This window comes from Adelges cooleyi, unplaced genomic scaffold, assembly GCF_023614345.1.
Source record: "Adelges cooleyi isolate 19-005CV unplaced genomic scaffold, UGA_ACOO_1.1 ACOO_flye_CR_arks_rails_tigmint_CR_PRNA_8, whole genome shotgun sequence".
NCBI classification, from domain to species: Eukaryota; Metazoa; Arthropoda; class Insecta; order Hemiptera; family Adelgidae; genus Adelges; species Adelges cooleyi.
The window spans coordinates 6,425,734-6,453,150 of record NW_026096513.1 but is presented as its reverse complement, the minus strand read 5'-3'; the positions used below and the strand labels follow the sequence as shown (position 1 = coordinate 6,453,150).

The 27,417-nt window shown below is 28.7% G+C and overlaps 1 protein-coding gene across 1 annotated transcript in view; it reads left to right on the top strand.

The window, feature by feature from the left end:
• The first annotated feature begins 7,742 nt into the window (after positions 1–7,742).
• LOC126845678 (protein pinocchio) overlaps positions 7,743–27,417 on the top strand; it is a 50,126-nt gene continuing 30,451 nt past the window's right edge. The window contains exons 1-2 of the mRNA XM_050584493.1: positions 7,743–7,867; positions 15,653–15,824. Coding sequence (XP_050440450.1) covers positions 15,674–15,824 — 151 coding nt within the window. The 5' untranslated portion in view covers positions 7,743–7,867; positions 15,653–15,673. The remainder of the gene's footprint in view (positions 7,868–15,652; positions 15,825–27,417) is intronic.

The following is a 27,417-nucleotide window of genomic DNA, read 5'->3' as shown; positions in this document are numbered from 1 at the left end:
TTCGAACAATTGTCTTTTGAACAGCTTCGCAAAAGCTTTAATAATTTAAATTATATTTTATGAATATTGGTGGGGGTTTGTTTTTTTTTTTGGATCTGGCGAATCACTAGTTTGTTCGATTTCCATGTTAATATTATTATCAATATGTGTGGTAATTTGTTTTGCTTATGGAGACGCTGGCCGGCGTATTTTTTTTTTTTTAAATAATGAATGTAAATTTTATGTAAAAATTAAGATTAAAATCAGTAAAATTTATTTTTCTTTAATTCACTTTTTCAACCAGAGTCCTGGGGATTAAAGTATGGAAATAAGACCGTAGGTACAGCTACAATGGAGGTGAACTATAACATTATAAATATTTTCTTCGAAATTCTATAGTCAAACATTAAGTAAAAAAAAAAATTGGAAAATTTCACTTTGTAAACTGATGAAAACAATTTTGAGCGAAAATTTATAATATTATAATAATAATAATAACAGTTATAAAAATATTATAAAGAAATTTTTGAAATTTTTGACATTTTCAGTTATTTTACAGTTATCTGATAAGAGATAAGAAATATGTTGTACGTTCAACGTTCAAATTAGAACTAAATAATAAATTCAAAATAGTTTAACAGGTCGAATTGTTTCAAGCTAGATTTTATGAAAATTCCGACTAATACATGTAGATTTTAAAGACTATGATAGGTTTCAAAAATTTAAATTTGACCTAATTTATTATATTTTTTTATGGGTGTGGTATAATTGTTTTTTTACTGCAGACAACTTTGCAGTACACCTACATTTGGAATACTTTAAACAATACCTTATCGATTGTACGAATAAACAAATGCACAAAAACATATCTTTGACGCTTTTATCGGTACAGGGTATCCCATAAGTATACTTTAATAGCCCAAATATAATATTCTCGTATTTATTCTAATTAAATGGTTTCTCTTATTCGTCTTTTATGGGGCTAGGAGCTCAGTTCAAAAATATAAATAATTGATAGGAATAAAATTAGGCTTTTCTATAAACCAGTGAAATCCAGTTTTCGGATTTCGAAAATAATCCGGATAAGCGGTGCCGAACCTGCTCCTCGTGGAAGGGTTCGACATCCTCCCTGTTATAGAATGGTGGTGGAAGGGTGGGTTGCCGTTTGGTCATGAAAATAGACTCGACGATACCTTTTTTACATAATCTCACCTTGAGGTAGGTGTCCATTATATTGTTTTGCCCCACCTAAAGAATCTAACTTACCAACTACGAACAATATTATCGTTATAAACAAATTTAATGTAACAAGTGTATTGGATTGGCACGTAAGTTATAACGACGATTCAATCGATACAACATACTTTGTAGGGAACAGTCATAATATTGTGTAAAATATTAGGGTTTATGATGTAATTTATATCATTTGATCGTAGATACCCGTTTTGATTTTTTTTTTTTTAAACCAATATAAATTTAAAAAACGTTTTTGCTTCAAATCTGTGTTATTGCTCTATGCAGTCTACGCTGTTGGCAAACGATGATCACATTCGAAACCATTCAATATTTGTATCAAACCGAGTCGAAATTTATGAGTTAGGTAATTTTGGGCAATACGTGCTATACTCGCGAACCCGAATCCCACTGGAAGTTCGCTGACAACCATTTTACAAAATACTAAAAGTTTTATGGCTTTTCACACCAAATTGTTGATAATCCACCAGAAAATTAGGGGTAATAACATCTCTTATCCGCGGGGATTCGGGTTCGCGTGTATATCACGTATTGCCAAAAAACCACCAAACTCATAAATTTCGACTAGGTTTGATACAAATATTGAATGGTTTCTTATGCGATCATCGTTTGACAACAGCGAAGACTGCATAGTGCAATAACGCAGATTTGAAGCAAAAACATTTTTTTAATTTATATTGGTTAAAAAAAAAAAAATCAAAACGGGTATCTACGATCAAATGATATTAGTTAAATTATAAACCCTAATATTTTTCACAGAATTATGACTGTTCCCTACAAAGTATGTTGTATCGATTGAATCGTCGTTATAACTTACGTGCTACTCCAAAACACTTGTTACATTAAATTTGTTTCTAATGATAATATTGTTCGTAGTTGGTAAGTTAGATTTTTTTACAAAAACTTGAACAAATAACAAGACGACGTTGGAGAGGTACAATGGTTGATGTTCTTTTTATGTACTTTACCCTTCCTCGTTCTTCCAAAAATAAAGAATAACAATATCTGTATTATTTGTTTTACCGTAACTTTAATAACTAAACATTCGCAAAGGCGAATAAAGTTTTTATTATTATTTAAACGTAAAAAAAAAAAATTGATTTACGCATGTGTAGACACTGGACTTGATTTTGATACAATCATGCTATGCGGGTATATACTTCACTTGGTTAGACTATTCCTATTTAGTTTAACCTATATATACTCGAATATAAAAAATCGATAATCAGATAATGTTAACGGTGTGGAATATGGGTATTTATTATTAAATAAATTTGAGGATTTTGTCGTATGGCAAAAACTGCTACAGTCTAAAATAGCGAGGAGATAGATATTTTTCATAGCATTAATAGAAGTTAATAAACAGGTAGATCGGATATCGCGCATTCATGCGGTATAATGATTTGAATTTTAAAAAGTTCTGTTTGATACATCTTATAAACGCTTAATATTCAATTTTCTCCTAATCTATAATTGATAGAAAGTTGAATATATGTATGTCTTATATCAAAGGGTATTGAGGGTGCCTTAGTTACAGGCTTTTCACACTATTTTCATGTAAGCTAATGATATTTAACAAATCAAATTAATCACTCCATCTGTGTACCTACTTTATGTTTTTATATATATTTAATTATTTTTTTATTGTATTGGTCTTAATAAAATATTACTTATTCATTATTACTATACACATTGTTTTATTTATGATTTTGTCTCAATCCGCACAAATCGTCGAAATTCAACGTTTTTTTTGTGTGTTGACACGTTTATTTATTTTAGCTATCTTTTTTCAGTTTTAAACAAACGGCACCACCGATAATGTATTTTGTATGGTACTAAACAAGTACTAACAGCATTAAATCATTTGGGAAATTAACAAGAAGTAATATTTATAAGATATAAGACTTCTAACCCAAAAAAATAATTTGAAATTATTAAAATGTTCTGCCAAATTTAAACATATTGTGTAAAACTAATAAACTATACATATTTCGTCAGCCAAAAAGTAAATTCATACAATATAATTTTTTAAACGCAATGGCGCGCGTTTCTGTAAAATCGCTGTGGGTTTTAATGCCATTGTAAAAAAATTATTCTTATGACTGGTGTATGCAACACGAGCTAAGGCTCAATGTTATGTTTGAAAAGCTGATGTTATTCGCGCGCGTTTGACAAAAACATGACGGTATAGTTTCTAATACAAGGTGATTTTGGCTGTACAGAATGAAAAAGACTTATTTTTATATTTTACAATTTTATTATTTATTATTTTATTTATTGTAGTCCACCCAATATTGATATATTTTATCAAAAATAAGAAAAAAACATTTTGTCAATTAAGATTAACTAAAAACTGTAAAAAAAAAAATGTCTAACATCTCAGATGAATTTAGAGAATCGTAGTTAACCAATCACCCTGTACAAAATATATTAAAATATTAATACTTTGTAAAAATAAAATGCTAGTGACAGTGTTGGTTTAAAAAAAGGTGATACTAATGACGGTGCTTTAGCCAAATATACGAATAAAATTATACCCATATGCACTAAAAAAAATCCTATAATATTTAATTAACACTGGTAAAATAAATTTTAAAAATGTTCAAACCTAAATATAATCTCTAACTTCTCAAATATGCTCTGTTATTCAAAATAATATCTATTAACAAACTGTCTGATGTATTGTCCAAGTTGTTTAACCCCGTAGAGCTGCATAAAGCCTATAAAAATGTGTAAAAACCTAAAAATCCGCTCACTAGTTACATTATACAATTGGGAGAAATTAGTTTAAATTGGTGTACTAAAATGTATTTCATGTGAACATAAATAAATATAATGTAATTTGTTCGGCTAAAGAACTAAGTCCTAATATGTTATAAATTATGATAAATTTTTCTCAAAAGTAAATCATAATAAGAAAGCGGCTTTTTAGGTATTTTCAGTCAATAAAATATTACTGGTCAGGTTTTCAGTAACCGCAAGTGAACCGCAAATAGATATGATGAGCCTTTTAAAAAAGAAACCTTTATGGAGTTGGTGAAAAAACTTGGTTGCGACCGGTTTCTCTAGGCTTCGTCATATTACTACAAAGACAACTATAATATACTATTTCCATTACTTTATGGTTAAGAGTTTTTAATAAGAATGTTTTCTACATTAATAGTTGTAAGTTAAATTCTTCTCTTGGTCCAGATTTACTTTCTGCAATTTTCCTATATAAATGTCGTCGTTATTCATTAGCTTTTTTAGACTACTTTTTATTTAATTTATCTTGCTCTTAAATTTGATGAAGATGATTTGATCTAAAGATGTTTGTCGTCGTTGAATGATTTGTTTGTTTTTTCTGTAATACAACCTTTATCTTTGTGGTTTAGATTAGAGGTGCACTTATTATTTTTTTGACATTTTCATGTCTTAGCTCTGGCGCAAAACCGAAAAAAGTGTTACAAAAAAGCGTACAATAATAATTCACAGCTCGTTAGCAAACATCTTTGCGAAAAAGTAATCACGCATTTGGGTCGCTATGTAGCACAGACACGTATCATGATCAAGATGCGCCAGGAATGCATCGAAGCCCTCTTAAAGTCTCTAAGCGAAGAGCGGAAGTTAGTGGCCAGTCTCTAGAACCAGCAGAAAAGCTTGCGTACGAGTTTGCAACACCACGGGATACATTTTTATGTCTCGTTCTGCGGAACACCGTCCGCTCCTTTTTTCCCGCCTCGATTCTGAAGCCTTGGTTCCATTCGAAATATCTGTCATTGCTAATCCAAAATAAACACTTACCTTTTAACGCCAAGTTCAAGAAGAAAGGAAGGCCATTGAAATCGTCCTAAGTTCTGGAATTTGTTTTAAAATTCAAGTATTTTGGTTTTAATAATCAAATTATTTTAAAAACTACTTCGAGGCGACCCAGATAGAGTTCTTCATTTTCAGATGATACAATTAACTCTCTGTCAGACAATTTTTGTAAGATCTGTATCAAGAGACAGTTTTTTCACAAAATTGTTGTTTAAATCTCTATCAGGGATATTGTGATTGTCCGAAAAATAATTTAACTACCAAATAAGAGACCTAATTGCTAAACTAGCGGCTACACATTACAGTTTAACCATTAAGTTATGATTTTATAAAAAAATTGCCTATACTTTACTCCTTAGAAATGACCGGAGTTAATCGATTAATATGCTTAGTGTATACCTACTGTCCACGAACAGTCATCGCTTTTTCCAATATATTTTTTATACCTATGTTTGGATGAAATATTATGAACAAATATTATATCGTGTAGTTTAATATGGCTATTTTTGAAATCGTTTTCATAATACCTCACCAATGTACCGCATTGGAGTACACAAACCTAAAGTCAAAATAGAAAAAAATCGATTTCTTTCGCCCTCCAAGTCAAAACACTAATATTTAGTATTTTTTTGTTAATATTGCCTATACAAAACTCCTTAAAAACCGACCGCATGCAATCCCCTTATTTTTTTTTATCTTTAACCTTATTTTGGAAGCGAATAATAAAGTTGCTGTGAAAATTTTAACTTCGGCACAGAGCTTTGTATTGTAAACATCTATTAGATTTATTAGATTTATTAGATTTATTAGATTGTTTATACGATTTTTATATGGCTTAAATATATATATATATATATATATATATATATATATATAGATTATACAATGTGTTCAGAATTTCATGTAACACCTGTTGTTTTTTGACGATATACTAAAATTTTGAAAAGGTGACTCGGGTAAAACATTTGTAATTTTTATCATACAACAATAATTTAAAGTTTTTGAATTTTTTTTCAGTCAAAATCTAAATTAAAGAGGGCGTCGCACCGTCCATTTTTAAGGAGTATAATATAGGCAATTTTTTACAAAATCTTAATTTAGAGGTTAAACTGTAATGTGTAAATTGTAATTACACATTACAGTTAAATTATAATTATTTCAATAACTAGGACTCTATTATGGTAGTTAATTTATTTTTTGGACTATCACAGCATCCTTGAAAGCGATTTAAAAATGTTTTTTCATTTCTACATGTTTAAGCAGACTGAAAATAACTCGCTTAATTTTGGTTTTAGAGTTAAAGCACCCATTATAAAATTAAAAGAGAACAATATTCCGGTGGGCAAAACGTTGCGTTTTTTTCATTATTCTAAGTATATCGCTCAATACATAGTTTAGAAATAACAACTATTTTAACATTTTTAAACGACTGTAACTTTTCAAAAAATGAATTTTTTTGAAAAAACAAACGGTCTTGCTCTCCGAAATATTGTTTTATTTTAATTTTATAATGGGTGCTTTTACTCTAAAACCAAAATTAAGCGAGTTATTTTCAGTCTGCTTAAACATGTTTTTTTACCACTGAAAATCACCGGTGCAACGCCCTCTAAATGAGACAACTTTTGAAACTTAAATGGTAATGTAAACATTTAATTTTTTTTTTTTTTTAATATTAAACATAATTTACTGAACATTTTGACTGGTCGATAAGCAGTTTTGAATCATTACTTTTAAAATTATTGGAGTTTAAAATATAGGATGAGCGGAGAAGTGGGCGGTTGATAAAAATAATACTACACTACAACCTTCCTCCTGTGCTAAAATTTAAACTCAGTCAATTTTGATGTAAGAAATAACTTTTTGGATAAATGTTGTTGGTAAATAATAGGCCTAACCATATACAGTGGGGTTTTCACTTGAGAAAATATAATTTTAGTGCGCATGCACCAAATGAAGTAGGTAACAAAAAAAATCGGAAAAATCAAACAACCAGCAGCGGATTTATAGGCAAATTTCTTTGTGTGTGTGTTTTTTTTAAAACGGTTTTTTTATGCGCCATTGGTGTGGCTCATACATTATTAAATTGGTGTTACACTTACCGTTGTATTAATAATAACAATCAACATTACTATCATAATTGTCGGTGTTCGTTATCGGTTGTGGCAAAACACAGCTGGGACGATCCGCATGTATATTGATTTATGATTTTCCTTGTGTGTATAGTGTCATGTAGTTTCGGGCTATCGTTTTGTAGAGGATTTGAACAAAATAAAAATACTAATAAGAATTAGTAAACATAAAAAAGAGAAACAGCTGCATAATTATTATCGTAGAGATAAGTGTTGGTGTGATATAATTCTATAACTGATTGAGAGGTTGTCGGGCAGCGTTGGAAAACATGCCAGTAGTTCAACCGCCTTCTTACCGTTTGAAACGATTCGATTTTTTCGTTTGATAACAATATAATCGCCGAAGACGTTAATAAAAAAAATTGCACGTAAATCAACAGCCGATAATAAACAGAAAAAAAAACCAATTATAATCGTTCGCATTGTTACAAAATGTTATTGTTATTTTTTTTCTAATAGTAAATGGTGATAACAGTTGTTAATAGGTATACTACTGCGGTAACGAGTCGATGTGATGATTCATGTTTGTATTTTTTTTTTTTTTTAAGAATTTATTCAATTTAAATGTAAAACAAAACAGTTAAACAAAAAAAACCCACTAGACGAATTATTAGTTTTGTTTGTTTTTATTTTTTATGTGAAAACAAAACGTTCTTAGAGTGCCATAATTGTATTATTCTATTAATAATATAATTTAACAACATCAGGTAAGCATTTATAAATAGTATTTTAATAAGAATTTATAGTTTATACCGCATCCGGGTACGGCGGTCACTGGATTAAATCCAATATGATATAACGCATAGTGTAATAATATAGTATAATTAAAATATTCGCAAAAAAAAAACCGGTTCTTATTTTATTACCTTTGAGTTGTTGTGTTTACATTAGACGAATTGTATTAAAATTATTATAATATGTACTTACATATAATCGCGAATCAATGAACGTCTGCCCTCATCAAAACTGGACGCTCTCCACGACTGTTTAATATAATAATCATTGATTTTTTTTTTTTATAATATACCTACAGCTATATAATATGCATATATTAATAATTGTCCATGTTTAATACATTTCGAAATGTCCAAAATCATTGTGTGACACGTTAATAGTTGATCAGCCACATGTTTTGTAAAGGATAAATCAAACAATTTGAATACCGGTCAAACTTAACAAAAAATTCAAGTCTATAATATAATATACACATATACAATACGCCTTCGAATTTTATGGTACATACTGTTTTTTTTTATAATAGTTAAAAAATAAGGTACACAAGCGGGAGAATTTATTTATTTTTCCTTTTTAATTTCTTTTTAACTAAGTCTCTTGTAAATAAAATTAAAGGCACGTTAGAAACGGGATTCGAATCAAACTTAATCGCTAGTAACCAATTGTTTTGGGCAATTGATAAATCAATGTGATCATTATGAAAACAAAGAAAGATTTTTTTTTTAAAAACTTCACCACCTACACCTCTGCAACACAACGTAAAGTAAAATAAATTGTTATTTACACAAATACTTATGATAAATTATTTTAAATGTGTACAATTAAAATGTAACACTTTATACAGTGATAATAATACTGTACGACTATTATACGAATAAGTTGTGATTATTATGCACTACATGATAATATGAATTAATCGGATGACAATTAATTAATTGTTTTTGTACTCTTATTATTGCACTATTATGTTATTTATGTGCTTCTACTAATAATTGGTGTGTTCATAATGTGGTCGTTTAAATGTTTGAAAATAATTCTATTGACATTTATACTTTTATTAAGGTTTGTCCTAATGACGTCCACCGGTTATAAATAACTCTGGGCGATTCTGTATCGCAAAGCCTTAAAGTTTTCAATAAATTGGTGGACATTCCTCGTGATTGATTGAGAAACATATACATTTTTATATAATTATTATCTTAAATCGTCATTTTCTCTATTTTTTCCTGCATCTACCAACCTTTATTTGTCAGCAGGGCTTTATATATTTTTTTTTTTTTGGATATTTTCAATACAAGTCTCTAGTTTATCGTGTTGTTACCGAACAGTTGGAACGCAATATTTTACTGCTGCACATACTATTGTGTTAACAAGAAAATTGTGTTATTGGAATAACAAAATTTGTACCTATTTCCAGTATATTATTATTATTATGTATTTTTTTAAATATCGACGAGTATAATATCTAACGTATTCATTTTTTTTACATTGTTTTTGTGTCTTGATTTGTACTAGTTTTTCTTTTGGCTCGTTAGTTTTATTATGTTATTCAAATTTGGAGAAAAAAAACGCCACACGTAACACGTTCTACTGTTGTATAAGTACACATACTTAATTATGCATAATCATTATTGTTTAAGTTATCTACTTATTGGTTTTAATTTATAAAAGTGATTATTTCCTATTTAATTTTTATAATTAATCTTATTAAAATATATTTTTCGTCGCCGATATCTATTGAACAGTGTATGGCTGTATTAAAAAAGACAACCCAAAGTAATGGACAACTAGCTCTAATGTTTGATTTCATTTTTGAACTATTTAATTGAGTTTGTCGCGGGACATCATTAAAACTATTAAAACGGTCCTCAACGTAGATGTATACAAATTAATTTTTACACAAATTAGTATGGTAATGCCAGCAGTTGAAATATAATTGATGATGTATTGTACGTGTATCGGACTTATCTCCATATTATACTGTTATAGTGCACTAATTATAGTGAGATAGTATAATCATTGTTCGAATAGCTATATTATGTAATTAGTAATAATTACTATAAAATACAGTAACACGCAGATGACATAAAACAACCCACCAAACACCAAAACCCCAAAGTCTTAAACTTATATACATTTAGAAATTATATTAACAAAAACTAACTATTCCACGATAGTTTCTGTAAATCCTCTTATAAATTGATATGTCACCTTAAAGAGAACAATGGTTTATCGTTAAATTTGTACCAACTTACTTAAACAAACAATTATTTAATTAGGGGGGAAAATACATAATATTGTAAAAAAAGTTGGGTTTTTTAAAAAGATTATATTTTTTTCATTATAAAATTGTTTTGTTCCTTTGCAAAATTTGTAAATTTTGCAGGATATAGCGTACGGTAATTGATGGGGCGAGTGGATATAGGTGTAAGGTAAAATAATTTTAAAGGGGTTATGATTATAATGTATGGAGAGAAACAGGACATAATATGTATGACTTTGGCCGTTTTCCATTTTAATTTTCAAAAGTCGACAAAGCTCTAGAGAGTATTTTAAAAGATAACAAAAATCGAACATAGTTTAATATTTCAAATAGCATACCCAAAAATTTGTACAAAAAGAGAACCTACAAAATTGCAATAATTTTTAAGAGAAAACTGATGCGTGTGGCGTCATAAAAGAATCATCCGATATTATATTGACTGAGATGTTAGCTCCAGAAATGTTTTCAACAGGTCTGTTAACACATTTTTTTTAATGTTAAAAAATCCAAATTTGTTTTGAACTTCGAAATTTATAAAATTTTATTTTATATTATATTGTAATAATTTTTAAGACGTCAGTTTGAAAATGTCGTTGAACAGTTTGACCAATCGATAAAACGCGGTCGTTCCAATATTAAGTTGTATCTAATTATTATTGCATTCACAAAATAGCACACCTATCAGATTATGCAATACCTAGTATGAAACACGAGCTCGATTAAGCCAATCACGTGAACAATCGATTGATTGTAAAAAAAAAAAAAATAGCAAATTTATACACCTTATATGTGTGTGCGTGTGTGGATAGACTAATTCCTGGCTTTTATGTTAAATAATTACAGGAAATACAATTAAAAAAATTTTAAGAACAGCGATAGTTTGGCTGTAGTAAATTTGTTTTACCGCCAACGCGTTTAAGTCGTTATACCTAATTAGTGGTTTAATTACAAATTTGACCTTTACACTATCATCTTTGCATCATCTTATTGAGGATGACCGGATTGTCTTTATAAGATTCTAGGAAAACCAGTAGACAACAATCGGTTACTTTCATTTTGGTTTTTTTTTCGTTTAATATTACATATGTATAAACAATAGATACATATAGTTTTCTGAATTATTAATATTTTAAAATATAATCTCCGCACAAATTCAACATAATATTACTATCGAAAATTTAGATTGTAAATCGATAAAACTATATATACAGCACGTGACACGAAATCACTTGTCTACTCGACGAATATTAGGTTTGGTTACTGTGTTACTAGGTGACACTCATGAATTATTTTAGCTAATATTTTGCTCTACACTTTTCAACGAATTGGCACGTTACTATTGAATTCATAACAATATCTTGCGCTATTATTGGTTAGTGCAGCCTAATAGGTTTTTTTTTCTGTACCTAGGAGAATTTTTTTTTCTTAAACAATTGAAGTTTGACACACAGGAAGGCGATATAGTTCTATACATAATATTACAATTTAAAGCCAGTACAATGTACACAACATTGCAACCATGGGAAAATGTTCAAGGGCAAAAATTAATAAGAAAATAAATTGAAAATTCAAGGTCGTTACGTTACAATACATTGTCGGTTTTAATAATTTAACTACCTACTTTTCGTCTAGTTTTATAAAATTATTTTTACTAAAACCACAAAAATTCATTGAAATAATAACAATAGGCTTTTTGTTGTGTAGGATTACCGTTTTTCTTTTTAATTTTTATTCAAGATTTCCATCAAACTGTTTTACTGTTATATGATTATAATATCATTTTTTTTGTTTTGTAATCTGTGCGTTTTTATGAATAGAATTTTGAATTTACACATTTTATTGTACGAAAACGGATGGAAAAGGTGTGTTAGAAAATATATTTTTAACTTAAAATGAAATATAATTTAGGTTAATACATAAATTAAAAAAATATCATTAAAAATGGTCAAGTGCCAATTACTTTATATTTTTGTCGGGCTATGTAGAAATCGTCATAGAGTTAATTAGCATAACGAGTAGGTAACGAGGAAAAAAATATATAGTATTGTTTTTCAAAATCTCATATCTAGCTTATGATAAAGTGTGTTAATAATATTACATTTTTTTGGGTAACAATTACTATTTATTGTACAACTATTATAACTATTCTTTAAACAATTGCCTAATATGTGCTCAGCAGGATTTTTATGTAAATTGTCTACATCACACGGGTAGAAGAGGGATTATTAAATAGAATTTTTTTACAAGAAAGTCGTTACACGTGTAAACAGAGCGCAAGACGAACAAGTCATAATATCAATCTTTTAAATGGGCAAGACGACCTCGCGTGTTGTGTCCGCGTTGAAAACTAAAAATGTATGTATTATTGTTTGGAAAACGTCGAGATTGAGTTGTTACACTCAATTAGTTTGCAGCTGTCAGCAAAGGGCGGTTCTTGTTGTATTTTAACTTTAAAAATGAAAACGTTTCATCACAACAATCATATATTATTAAGATATTAAAGAAAAAACAAATTCGATTACTTACATAATTAAAAAAAAAACAAAATGTTAAAATTCGTCGACTAATACTCAACGTGTGAGAGGTTGCTTTTAAGGGGTTCTGTATAGGCAATTTATCGCCCAAAAATTAAATTATTATAAGCTAACATTTTTGTGTGTCTTAAGGGTAGTCGTTTATTTTGTTTGGGCGTTTTTGTAAGCTAGAAAATTTGGCAGCATGCAATACGCTTCAAAGCTAAATATGTTTTTTTTGGAAAACGGTTAGTTGTATGCACAATTAATACATTAATACGCCGATAATACATTAGATAACATTAGAATTTGTCAAACGTTCCAGTGCTAGGAGATAAAAAATTAGTTTTATAATAATTTTAGTTGTATTTTATGCGCATTAACTGAAACAATTTAAGTACATTTCCAAGCGATTATAAATAACTATTTTTCAACATGCAACATTTTTTCCCGTTTACGTGTGAAGTACAAGTGACGTTATAAAACTAAATTTTTAAAACATTTTTTTGTTTGGAGATATCTGTTTTTTATACTTAAGTACTTTATTTGTATTAATCTTAGAGTCAGTATTTGGATAGTGATAAGTTAAGTTTTCCTGTTATTTTCCAGACAAAGCCACTGACAATTAATTTCGCTTTTACGTTAGACGGGTAAATGACTAAACCTTGAATTATTATTATTTAATGACACCACTTTTATATTGTGCTTAACTACGTCAATCGATTCTAAATCTCTTACTACTGTGCACACACTTAAAATAAATTCTAAGAAACGCGTACATGCGCACAAGTCGTTACGAACGTCAATACCTACCTACAGTGTTTGTTGAATGATAAGAAGATAATGATACAAATAGTTATTGGTTAACGATGGGTTTTGTACAAGTCACTTGCAGAGTTATCGACAAAAATACTGTTCAATAGGCGTTTGAATTGTATTTATTGAAATTGCATTTTATTGTATATTTTCGAATACTTGCACTACTGTGCTGTGCTTATCGCGCATAATGATTAATTCAAACAAGATAATATACCATCACTTAAGTAGTTATAAATATTAGATTGATTAATCAATACTGTAAAAGTATTATCACGCCCATTTCATCTATTAACTGTCCCGATATACTACTGCCCAACGCCCCTAAAAATGCCAAGCCAAGTATAATGAGGTTATTGAAAGTCACATGAAAATCTTCCATTTAGCCCAACTGGTGTTCTCTTATCGGACAAAACACCATTTAAATGTAAACTTTGTCATCAGAATGTTGACCACCTATGTACCTAGTTTCTATTACTAGGGCTAAATTGATTTTCCCAACAAAATACATTTATACAAAATAAATTTGTATCATTTATTGTACGCAAATTAAGTATAATCCTTTAATCAGGTATGTGTTAAAAATCTACATAATCAGATATGTGGGATTTTTACATTATCTTAGTAATAATTCAAGGGTTTTTTTTTAATAAAAATAGGAAACCTACAAACATTGGTTAAACTTGCTACCACCCCTTCAAGTTAATTGTCAAGTAGAGAAACCAGTAAACAATTCTTATCTTCCTTAAATTTTCAATATTAGAGCAGTAACAAGTGTGGATAAGTAATTATGGGTAAAATTTGTATTAGCAAAAAAAGTGGGAAATTTTTAAGAAAAATTGATTGGGTTGGATGATGTTTGTATAAAACTATTAAAGGTTATCTCAAAATTGTATATATTCTAATGTGTAAATAAAAAAAAACGGACTACCACCTTAGTGATTAGATTAGATACAAACACAAATGATAGTTGCTAAGATAGACGTTGGAGAACAAAATAATTGTTTTCAATTCAGGGTTTTAAGCTAAATCAAAATTAATTGTTTTTTAAAATAAAATTAATCCAAGTGAAAATTCAAAATTGTTCTATTCTTATTGTGCACAAAATGGTATAGTTTAGTCACCAATGTGCTTTAAAGTTGCATATATCATAAATAAAAAGTTGAAACATATACATACAAATGTGTTTTATAATCATTTTCAAAATAAACTTTCCGAAAATGAAAAGTCTACATGTTCTTCCAACTTGGCAGACTGATTTTAGTCCTTCTGATTGAATGACTATAGCTACCATCTGATCTATCTGTGTCTATGTGTACTCAGGTTTTATATTATATGGTAAATTCACTATAAAGTGTCATTTATAGAATTGGCAGATAGTCCACATTAATAAATTTCTATACGAATCGATTTTTATCAGTAACACACAATGATACACTTTATAAGTGCATCATAATTTATCATAAATGATTAACGACCGGTTGTTATGTTAATTCCTAGTTTTGGTTTAATTTTATCAGTGGTTATTTATAGTTATGCGAATTGATAATTGTATTATTATTATTATTATTATTACTAGGTATTGTAAATATATTACATTGTATGCAATGTGTGCGGATTATTTTTACCGTGTATTTACTTTATCGTTTCCTTTGCAAAGAAGTGTTATAAGCAAATCCGCGATCCGTTAAGTGTAAACAACGATGATGATGTGGGAATTTGTACAACAATAGAATATTATTGAACTGTTTCTAATCAAATCTATCAATATTGTGTACTATACACTTATGCCGGGTTGCGCCAAAATGTTTACACAGGGATAAACTCGTTTAACTGGGGTTAAAGTTAATTCTGTTGCATAAACCATGTTTGAAATTTTACAACTTGTTGTTAAAAATGTTATCCGTGATAAAACATTGATAACAAAATTTATCATCGATTAGACCCTGTATGATAACGATAATGTTAACTCATACTGCTGATACCATATTTTATTCGATAACCAGTATACTGGTAATAACCTGAATATAAAAAAAAAGCGATTGAGAAACACGTCATGTTTATTTAACAAAAGTTAGTTTATTACGGTGGTAAATAATTTACCTGTAGATAACGACAAGTTTGGTGTAACCAGGCATTAATATTAGTATGTAATTTCTGTATAGGTGTTCCGTTGGATTTGAACGATGCAAACCGTAATTCACACAGAACACAATGACAATTCGTCGTTCAACGATTATGAGGAATCGATTATGTTCGACGAAGACGATCCCGATTTCGTACCAAACGACGAAACCGAGTACAGCTGTCAGAGTATGTACAGATGTTTACAAAAAGGTATGTGAAAAACGTTTATTTTTCTCATAGAAAATCGCATGCAGTAATAACCGTGTAGCACAATAATAATAATGGAAAACTTTTTGGGTCATACAAACAGAACAAAAAAAAAATTGAGAACTTTTTCATACATGGCTTGGTTCTTTAAATTCGCCCCACTCAACCAATTGTATGACTGGTGTTCTCTTGAGAATCATAAAATAGAAAATTTGAAATATGATATTATCGAAAAAGGGACGTTTTAAATTTATTAGCGTTGCTCGTAATTATTTTAGAACGTTTATTAACCCTTCAATGCGCGAATTTTTAAATTGAAAAAAAAAAATGTTCCCTGTGTATTTAGAGTCGTAGATTACGAAAAAAATACTTAAAAAATTCTCACTCCAATATTTTCCTGGAAAATGAAAAATTTTCAAATTATTGCCTATTTGCAACATTGCGCATAAAAATGTCACTATATTCGATAAAACAATCAACCTTTATTGTTTCTTTTATATTACAAGTCTTATTTATTTATTACAAACCAAAACAATTTTTTTTTTATTACATTTGCAAATATTAATAAACTTATAATACTTTTAAATTAAGAGAAACCGGGAAAAATATTGATTAGGTTTTACTCATTTTTAAACAACAGCAGCGACTGATAACGGAACTATCAGCTGATCTGACATATTTTTTAATATCAAAAACTTCTCGATTTATCCGCTAGTTAGCACTAGTAAGATGAAAAATAACAAATTAAATAAAGAAAAAGGAAAAAAAGATTGCTGCAAATAAGCAACATGGCGCATTGAAGGGTTAAGATGATTTCAATTTTGTCAAAAAAATTGCCAATACGAAGTGACTTATAATAACGAACGAGACGTATTATTATTATTATTATAATATCGTGTTAACAAATATATTGCTTAATATTTATTTACATATATTTTAAACACGTTAATTTGCATCTTCTAATATTAAACATTTATGTTACTGGCACGAAATTAAAACCCAACACAAAATTAACATAAGCAATTCTTAAGCCTATTAATTTGACCTTGGTTATTGTTCTGATTCGAGAAATCGTTAAAATCCAGAAATGTTATTTCCTGGCTAGAAGAAGGCATTTTTTTTTTCCATTTTTTAATTTATTAATTAATATAATTATGTGACACACACGGTGTATTCAGCTTGTATTTTGGGAATATCAATAGACGAACAAAGTACTAAAGTTTTAGTATGATTATTATTATGAAAAGACATGATTTTCGAAGTCCTGAAAATAATACACATAATATGAACAAACAACAATTTTATTTTTAAATTGAACAGCTTATAATGCTTGTTATAAGCAATTATAATATTGTCGTCATACATGTACTTATTAAGTACGTGACTTTAAGCCAGTAGAATAATTCCATAAGTCGCTTAACTGTGATATTATTTTCGGTTATGCTAACTATCTCGTACGATGACTGAAAACTAATGTAAACCTTTTCTTGACGTCACATTTAATTTTGCCAACTCGTTTGTTGGTTCACTTCGGTTGTGATTATTTTCAATTATATTTTCTCTTTTTTTTTTTTAGTGGTAAACAGACAGTCGTCACTGACTTCGTCATTAAAAGAGCTATTTAATTGACCAAGTCACGTTGAATTCGGTAACAGTTACATTGTACACTTAAACTATGTGTCTGTCGATTATTTAAGTAGGTACTAGAAATATTTTTTAATAGTAGTTTAATAAAATATATTGAATAGCCAAAACACCACCTCTAAATAATCGGTACCTACTTAATTAAAATATAAAAAAGGATTATCGACAATTTAACGGGTTCGAATAAGACGTATAAGTACGATTGATGAGGACAAACAGCCAGGGAACTGATAAGAGATAAGATAGTGATAAGAAAAATTATTGATAACGGGAAGCTAAAATTTGAAAAGGCCGTTTGGATAGTCGTAAATTTGACAACAAGAACGATAGAAATACCTACATCTTAATTTAATCATCTTCTGCTGACCTAATGTCAAAAATATTTGTATTTTTCGGCGTGTAACGTCGGAGATTTTTGTTTTTGTTTCTTTGAAAAATAATAATTGTCGTTAATGGCCGCAGCCACGATCTTAACACAGTAACAAACAAAAATATTAATTTACCACCTAGGGAAAATCGACAACAATACCATCATACCGTTGGTCTTTCCTAATTGACCGGTATTAAGACGTATTAACTAGCCCGTATTATTATATCTGATCACTTAGCTTCGATGACAGAGTACTATATTTATCTCGGCAAATAATACAGATAATACAATTATTACCCAGTCGCGTGAGACCATCGGCTGTTATAAATGCACTAAACAGGCTGTACGATTTCTGGTCGAGTATACATTTTATATCATTTTAAAATCGCATCAGTTCTAAATTTATTTATTGCTAATTGAACCCAAGGTAACCTTCCAATAAAACTAATCGTGATATAAAATAATTGTTCGCTCGTGTACGCACAATAGTATAATAATAATATGTAACTAAACGTCTGCCGCAATAATAAAAGGTCATGTTACTGTACACATTGTACGACACACACGGTGTTAAAAACAGTTATTTAAAAATAACATTTAACAAGCGTTATCTATGGTTTTATGTTTATACTTTATTTAGTTATATAATTAATAATTGTGTTGCAAAAATAAAAATAGATAGTCTTCGATAATATGTGCTATTTAGCGAATTGTGATGTAATTGCTAATCGTGAATATTGTAAACGCTGATATCGACAATTATAGTTCTTTTCAATTACAATAATTACAGTTGATATTATTTTTGTAGCATACATTTCTCATTTAGAGCACAACAAATTAAACAAAACAGCCAGTATGGGGGGGATGTCGATGGAGTGGGATGGTAAATGACTGACAATAAGGTTCGAAATATATATGACATATAAAATATAATATAGTATACTTTATTTTTAAAACAATTATTATGTTTAATTATTTTCTTTGAAATAATAATAATTTGAAAATATTGTAACGAATTCTATATTATGTAAGAGAAAAAACATTTGTGGGAATTTTCATAGTAAAGAAATTTTAATTAGTGGAAATAACGACTGATTATAATTTTTTTTTTAATAAAATATATAACAATGGTAATTTATTCGTCCGTTACAAAAAGCTGTACAGCAATCCGAAAGACAAAAACAATGAAATGCTATGTGAAGTTTTATGACGTGATCGACGACGGGAGGGATCAAAACTCAATGAATATGCAAACGGAAGAGTTGTTAAGCCAAGGTTATTAGGTGTATTAAATATACTTACTGTAAGTGATGTATAATGAATGTGAAATATTAATAAAAATGTAGGGCTCCTCTATACTACTCTATGAGCTGTCTACATTGATTATTATGGTTTTAGTGACAAGATACAGTGTGACCATCTCTGATACAAATCATGATAAAAACGAAACACATTTGTACTAAATGTTTTATATTTGCATTAATTTATTTAAGGGGAGGAATGAACTCTATACATTTTTTTACCCGTTGGACATTAATGTGTATACATTTGGGAACGACTGTTGATCTATTATAGACTTGCTATACTCGAAGGAATCGGTTCAGCGGTTTAGATAAGATATCCAAACACAAGAAATAAAATTAAAAAAGTATTTATGTTAAATATATATATATATATATATGTTCAATTCGAGCAGTGAACCGATCAGACATGCATTGTCCATTAGGAGGTCAGACATAAGAATTATAGATTGAATGAATTAAAGCACAATAACGATTGCTTGGTCTACTTAAGTGCATGCGACGCACAAGGATGAAGGCTGTACGAAGAGATAATTTAAGCCATATAATATCGTACCCTATATGTGCACGTCCATTAAAGATTTGATGAACCTCTGAACTTTGAGTTGACCATTCTTCATTGGTTTATTAAACATTATTGCACCGTTTCAATTGTAAAGATTGTCTGCTATTATAACCCTTAAAACATTAACGGACCTTTTCCAGACCACCAATCCAACCCGCTGGACCTAATAATATTACCTACTTGTAAAAGTAATAATTCAAAATAGGATATTCATTAAAAGAAGAAAGATTGTAACAAATTCAAAATAATGTTGTGTTTAAAATAACAAATGGTCGTTGTGAATTTTACAAACTAAATTCATGTTTTGAAATTCATCTAAAATGAAATCTTCATAATAATTGCATTAAATATTACTAGTGAATTACTAATACTAATAACACAGTAAATCACAATTACAAGGGAAACAAGGAAAAACTACCGTCCGCGACAATCGACATTGAACTTGTGAAAATTATTTTTTTAATAACAGTTTGCTTGTGTTCACATAAGTTTTGATACGTTAATGTTAAAAAACTATGAATACGCAAAATAATCATTTAAGTAATAATTAGTGCCTAGCTCGTAAATACTTGCGTAATACACATAACGCATACAATTGTTTTAGACTAATTTCTTTGTTTTATAATGACTATATAATAAAGCATGGTACTTTCTGGTTTTGGACGGTCGTAATTTTCGGTTGTACTATTACTAATTAATTTTGGATTTAATAAAAAACTAGAATTTTGTTTTTTGAATAATGTATTTCGCGTAAAACTTGAATTATAAATTACAACAAGCTTTTAAAAACCGACACCAGTATTTAAAACAAGTATATTTTATTACTTATTATTTACCCACTATTTTCTATTGACTTTGAGTGGAATAATTTTTTATTAAATACAGTAATTAAAATGATTTAAAAAAAAAAATCTAATAATCGTTTTAATAGTTTATTACCCATATGTATATGTATTATTGCTAATACTTATGAGAGCCTATTCCTTGTACTATTTAAATAATGTCTTGTTATACTTAAAACTAATCCAAACATATTTCGACGTATCAATTACGTAGTTAGGGCAACACTTGACTTGGTTAGGTTAATTATAACTTTTATAACCAGAGAAATAATTTTTTTTTTCTAATAAAAATTGTAGGTATGTTTTTTATGGTTAAAGATTTTTACATGTTAAAAAAAACAATAAAAAACGGCAATTTTATGCTAAATAATCTCTTTTGAGACAAATACCTAGCCTGTTAGGTTATGTAATGTAAGTGTATGTCTTGTATTGAGATAAACTGACAATAAATTAAAAAAAAAAATCAAGGGAAAGAAAGAGCCAAGTTTTATACAAACAAAAACTAATACTTAATTAAAACAAAAAATTGTTTATAATAAAGTTTAATTAACTTTTTTTATAGCCTTAAGGGCCAATTTTTTTTTCTCAACTTTTTTATAAGCATTGCTGTTTTTATTTAACTGAAGTTTTTTTAACATATCTTGCAAATTTTCTAAGAAATAAATAAAAACGGGGTTTTTGCACCCGTTGAGTAAGATTTTACTTTAAAAAAAATAAAAATAAAAGATAGACCCGATACAAGTACAAAGTAGTACAAAGTCATATTCTAATAAACTTCCGCCATAACTCATAGAAAAATACCTTTTAAAGTCACGTGTAAGTTAAAAATTGCCCCTAGAACAATTGATGTCAAATATAATCTACATTTTGCCGCTTAAAAAATAGCCTTTTTTGTTCCCCTAAACTCGAATTTATAAATGTATATCCGATATGTATATCTAATTTTAACATAAAATATGAATGAAATATGCAAGCAGTTAACAGTTGGAAGTAGGCAAATAATAATAATAATGTACTTAAAAAAAACTTGTTGCTGGTATTTATTTAGTTAAGTATGATTTATGCATATATAAACCATTAACCCTACTACGTTGAATCGAAGTTTATGATTGCTTTGAAAACATTGTCTTTCTCGTTTTTTTTAGCATGTATAAACATTTATGGTCCATAAATTATTATGGTTTAGCGCTTAAAACCTCGTAAATCAGTTTTAACCGTGCGAATTTCAAGTATATTATGTGCCTATATTATGCCCGTGTAGTGTGTATAACTACTGATTATAATATTGTATTCTGCGTCTTGATTGATTCGTGTTTCGTTGGGTCGATGACCTCTCTGTATTCGTTACTGTTTACCATTCCAAACGTCCATAGTAATTTAAATAACATCCTCTTCCTATTATTTTGGTCTACTTGTTTACTTACCTACATTGTCCCATGCGAATGAATTTAGCCGACCAAATTCTATTTCTTTTGTCGAATTCGTATGTGTCGTCTGGATAACCGTTAAGAAACGAATAAGCATTTTTCTTATTCAACACTCGCTTCGAACAATTGCCAATTTTATTTCCCTATAAATGTTATATTTTTGTCACAAAACACCTCTCTGGTCTCTTTCCACCTCGTCCAACCACACATTTTTCTTCTCCAGCATCTTTAACTTTACCAATATCTTGCATAACCGGTCCCAAATACTTGATACCTCTTACTGGGCACTCTCTATCTTCTTCTAGCTTTTCGTTACTAGGTAATGTCCTCATTGCTAAATCATTACTTTGTCTTATACCTACTTATTTTCAAGCTGTTTATCTCCTGCGCTTACCTGCTTTGTACTAATATTACCTTCTATATCGTCTGTATTTTCACTAACTAAAACTACATCATTCGCAAATAATATTAAGATACATCACTTAATATATTTACATGCAAACAATTTTATCCATTACTATTGGACACGAGTATGTGCTTAAGAAGTCGGCCATACACGATCCATTTTGAATGTCTTTATAGGTTGGCAGTCGGATTGATGATTGGCGATTTCCATAAATGGTCAACTAAGAATTTGCAACATAAGTTTAAAAAAAAATTGTAATTTATTGTGCAATGAGTTGTGTATTTTCGAGATTTATAAAAAAACATTTTAATCACTTTTTAATCTTTTGACGGCAACAGTAATTAATATGGATGAAGATGCAGTTATTGCTATTGCAATATATAATCGGATCAATTAGCATTTAACCTGCACGGTCAGTCTTGAAAGTCATTCATCTTGCCTGTTAATAAAAATTCAAACAAGTTTGAAATTCATCAGACATTCATATACAACTCCCAAACTTATTTCAATAACTTTCCCGCCTTATACATTTTTTTATTTTATTTTTACAATATTCATTTATTGTTTTGTTTTTTCCCCGTCGCGTTTTAACTCTGGCTGTTCTATATATGTACATAGAGGGTGCTCCACATGATATAAGACACTGGTTTTCTCAGAAAATATTAATATTTTGAAAATTATTTTTTTTTCCATACTCGAAGTACATATTTTACAATATTATTCAATACTTAGACAATTGTTACATATATTATATCCTTATATTCTATCCTAATATATCATTACATCCTAATATATATATTATATATCCTCATATCCTAATTAGGAGCACCTAATCTCTTATCTGGTAATTATTTATCAGCTGTTTAATTAAAAAAATAACCGCTAGATCGCGCCACGCGCACATATTTTCTGCGGTAACGTTCAGCGTGATGCACGCACAGATTTTCTTATTGATCCCCAGCCAAAAGATACGTCCATGTCAACAAGAAAGGCCTCTTTAATTTAAATGGAAACGCATGTAGACAAATTCATTTTAAAAAATGTTACCTTTTTGAATTTTGAATTTTTATCAATCTGTTCGTTTGCTATGATTTAGCAGTGACATTACATTTCCACTGATCGTTTATACATTTTAATAGTTTATTTATAGAGTCTATGAGAAACAATTATAACTTAAGCTACTCATCACTTGAATTGGGGAACTTCAAAATCTCATCTCGTTTTCAGTTTTACCAAGTGTTACCCTTCCGAGTAGAGTATTTACAGACCACGTGTATAGTTGTATACAGTGTATACCAACATTACTTGTAAACAGGTAAATTTTTAAACATTATCCGGTTTTACAACAATTATTCGTTTTTAATGTAGCAATAATGAATAATGTTAATTATTTATTTATATATTATAATGTATATATTTCCACCATAATTTACTTAACGTCCAATATTGTTGAATCGAGTTTGGTAACATTCCTTTACCTATTGCATTGGAATTAACACCAATCGTTCTTATGTAGTTCTTTATGGTTTTGCTACATACAGAAATTATGTAACACTAATACGTAGTAAGTAGGCGTATAAGGAAAGACAATGAGATGTAACGTTCAAGTCACTAACCTTGGCAGTGAACAGAGGTAATATTATGCAAAATAATAAAATGTATATCATATTATTAAGTAAACCTTAAATCAACAGACAGGTCTTCCTTGGCAAAGAGTTATTATGGAGAAAAAAAAACGTGTGGCTGTAAGAACCTGATATTGAACTGGTTAAGTCCACGCCCGCAAGGTCGTGTGCGTGCGAAAATTCTCCAGAGATTATTTTAAAGCGTAAAATTAAAAAAAAAAAAAAAATAAGGAATCTTTGTTCTTCAGGGCAAAAATCTTAGATGTGATTAAAAAAAAAGAACATTACATACTTTTCTTATTCTCATTGGCTTTAACTCTTACTATACCAACCACCCGACACAGCACTAACGTTTCAATCGTTTTTTTCTTTAACACTTAGACAAATATTTCATACCTATTTTATACCTACCTACAATATTTTTTAGGAATATTTTCAATGTCTTAATGTTATTTTTGGGTCAGTGACTGTAATATATTATTACCTATTAGCCTCACTCCATACTTGATACTTGTAATTATAATAATATTATGTTCAACGAAATTTTTCGACTAATTAATTTATTAGTTTATTAGTTAATTAAAATAATTAACGATATTATGGATTAAATTATTTGCTTGTGTAATACTATGCTATAATACATCTCGTTGGTTTGAAATTCAACTATTTTAAGTGTTTCCCAGTTTGCCCGTATCTACTGCGTAGGTACATGGTAGTAAGCCCGTAAACGTCACTCTAGTATTATTTTTATTTGTTTGGAAATATTGTTTATTACATTGACACGAAATTAGATTGTACTATGTAGGTATATTGCACTAAATTTAATCAACTACATTAGGTCGAACAGACAAAACGGAAAACGTATGTGCGAATTATAATAAATTATTATGTAAAAATTAGAACGCAGTGGATTTTTGTGTTGACACTATTTCGAAGGCTGTGATAGATTTATATTTTTAAAAGTTTTTAAATATCATTTGAAAATTAGCAATAACAAACTTATAATTTGTTTTTATAGTATTTATCACCAATAATTAATTATTTTTAGATGTATTAATAAAATCTTAAAGCCTTAGAAAACAATTACGCCGCACGTTTTGTGTTAAACATTGAGATTGTTGTCGGTGTCAAGTATAGTTTTTAAAGTGCTCTACTATAGTCGAGTTGTTAGTACAGAACAAGTAAACTGTAAAACGTTATCGGAGTTAGAAAAGTTGAAAATGACTTCAACAAAACTTAAAAACACTTAAAGCATTCTCCTTAGAGTCTAAACACGTTTATCTAATTACTATTTATAGTTTATTTTTAATCTAAAATAATTGAAAAAAGAGTATTATTAAACTAAATACCTATAAAATTGTTTTATTACTCTTGAAAAATTGAAACATGGTTTTATACTAAGTGGTTATTCGATTAACTGCTTTTTTTTTTTAACTATCTCACTATTGTACTAATTATACTTAAACGTTAAAATGGATTTTTATAATATTGCATCGAGTGTGTGAGATAACACAAATTTACGGTTTTGTGTAGTTCAATAAAAAGACAAATATAACTATTTTATCATGTAAAGGAATTTAGTAATACATTTAGCAATTAACTGAAAGATATAGGAAGAATGTAAGTATTGTTTAATAGGCTTAGTAGAATAGCTGTAATCCAACTTTTGTTATAAATGTCAATTTATTTATGTAATTGATTTGTATTAGATACTTTTTCGACCCGTGGTTTTATTAATATTATCATTTTTAATATAAATATCGAACAATGGTTTTAATATTTATTTATATTTAACAAATAGACTATAGTATGTGTCTAGTATAATAATTATTTTGTACCGGCTATTGGCTAGTAACTTTTTAATATTGTTCTATTGTCTTTTTTTTCAGTGATACGTTGTTTCTGTATTAATAATTATCCTAATGACTTGATGTAACGATTTTTTAAATATCATCGTCAATCGACCATCGTTTAATGATATTGTCGCCAGTCACCATTACATAAAATGCAAACATATATTTATTTATTATTTTTTATTTAAGGAAATCAAAATAAGGGACCTCTTCCAATCTGTAGTAAAGTACGATTTATATATTGTGTTATTTGCTTCAACTCTTGAAATATTGAGTTTATTGTAACGGTCATTGCAAATTTTGAGTTCTTTGTTAATCAAGAATTGAGGAATAGAATAGTAATTTTGTATATGAGTCCATGTGATCATGTTGTGATTCGTCGAACACGGCCCTTAAGTCATAAAATAGTGTTTTTTAGGTACTATTGGACTACCCTGTAATTTTGGACTAGTTGGCACGCCGAATGCCCTAAAGAATGCATAATATGCTATATGTAAAAAAGGAAGTAAATACATTTTTGGAAAATTGAGTTTGGACAACTACAGCTAAGCTTGTAATAGTTACTCATTTTATAACACGATTATGTTTCTAGGCTAAAACTTTGTTACATTGACGATGGTTAGGGAAATATAATATTATCATTTTATTATTGATAAACAAATCAACTGACAAGAGACAGAACCATCAGATATCCTTGGGACTTACAACTTTAACTTTAAAAGCTAATGAAGACCAACTCTATAAGCTAGAACACTTATTTATATATGTTCTAACGGATAAAATATAATTTCTTAATTATTACAAATATTTAAAAGTCAGCGCTTTTATGAAGATTAATACTTTCTAAATTTTATTTTTTTTGGGGAACTTGTAACTTTTTTTTATAATTAAAGCCTTGAATATGGATTAAGTTTGTACTGCTAGTTGAAAAATGTAATCTAATAATTTATTAAGTTTAAATTACTATTTACTAATTTTTTTTTATTATTAATTACATGACGGAAAAAACGTGTTTATAATTTCTTAAATTCTTACGTTTAGGGTAACAACTGAACCAAATGTTGAATTTTTTTTTTTTATTGCCACTATATTAACATCGTGTTAAACATTTCTATTTGTTTGTCCTTTCTTATAGTTTTTTCGATTACAATATTATAAAATACTGTTCACTTCTACACGGGTGTCTTGCTTTGTGTATGAAGTTAGTAAAAGTATAAAAACTAAAAACAACAAAAACATGGAAATATGCAATACACATAACAAAATCATGACTGTACCGAATCGAAACGCTGTGAACGTTCTCCCGCGAGAAACAATTTACACTTTTAGTACGATTACATCTGGAAAAAAAAGTGAAAATCATCATTCGCGTTAATTTTGATTAGGTACTTCCTATTAAAAAAAAAACTAGTAAAAAATCATAATTTATGTTAAAACCGCGGCAAAAACTATTCGATACGATTATAAAACGTATTATCATCGCACACAGGATATTAAGTATTAGTGTAATAATAATATGGTAAAACATACACACATACTACATTCTAATTGGCAAGACTCCTT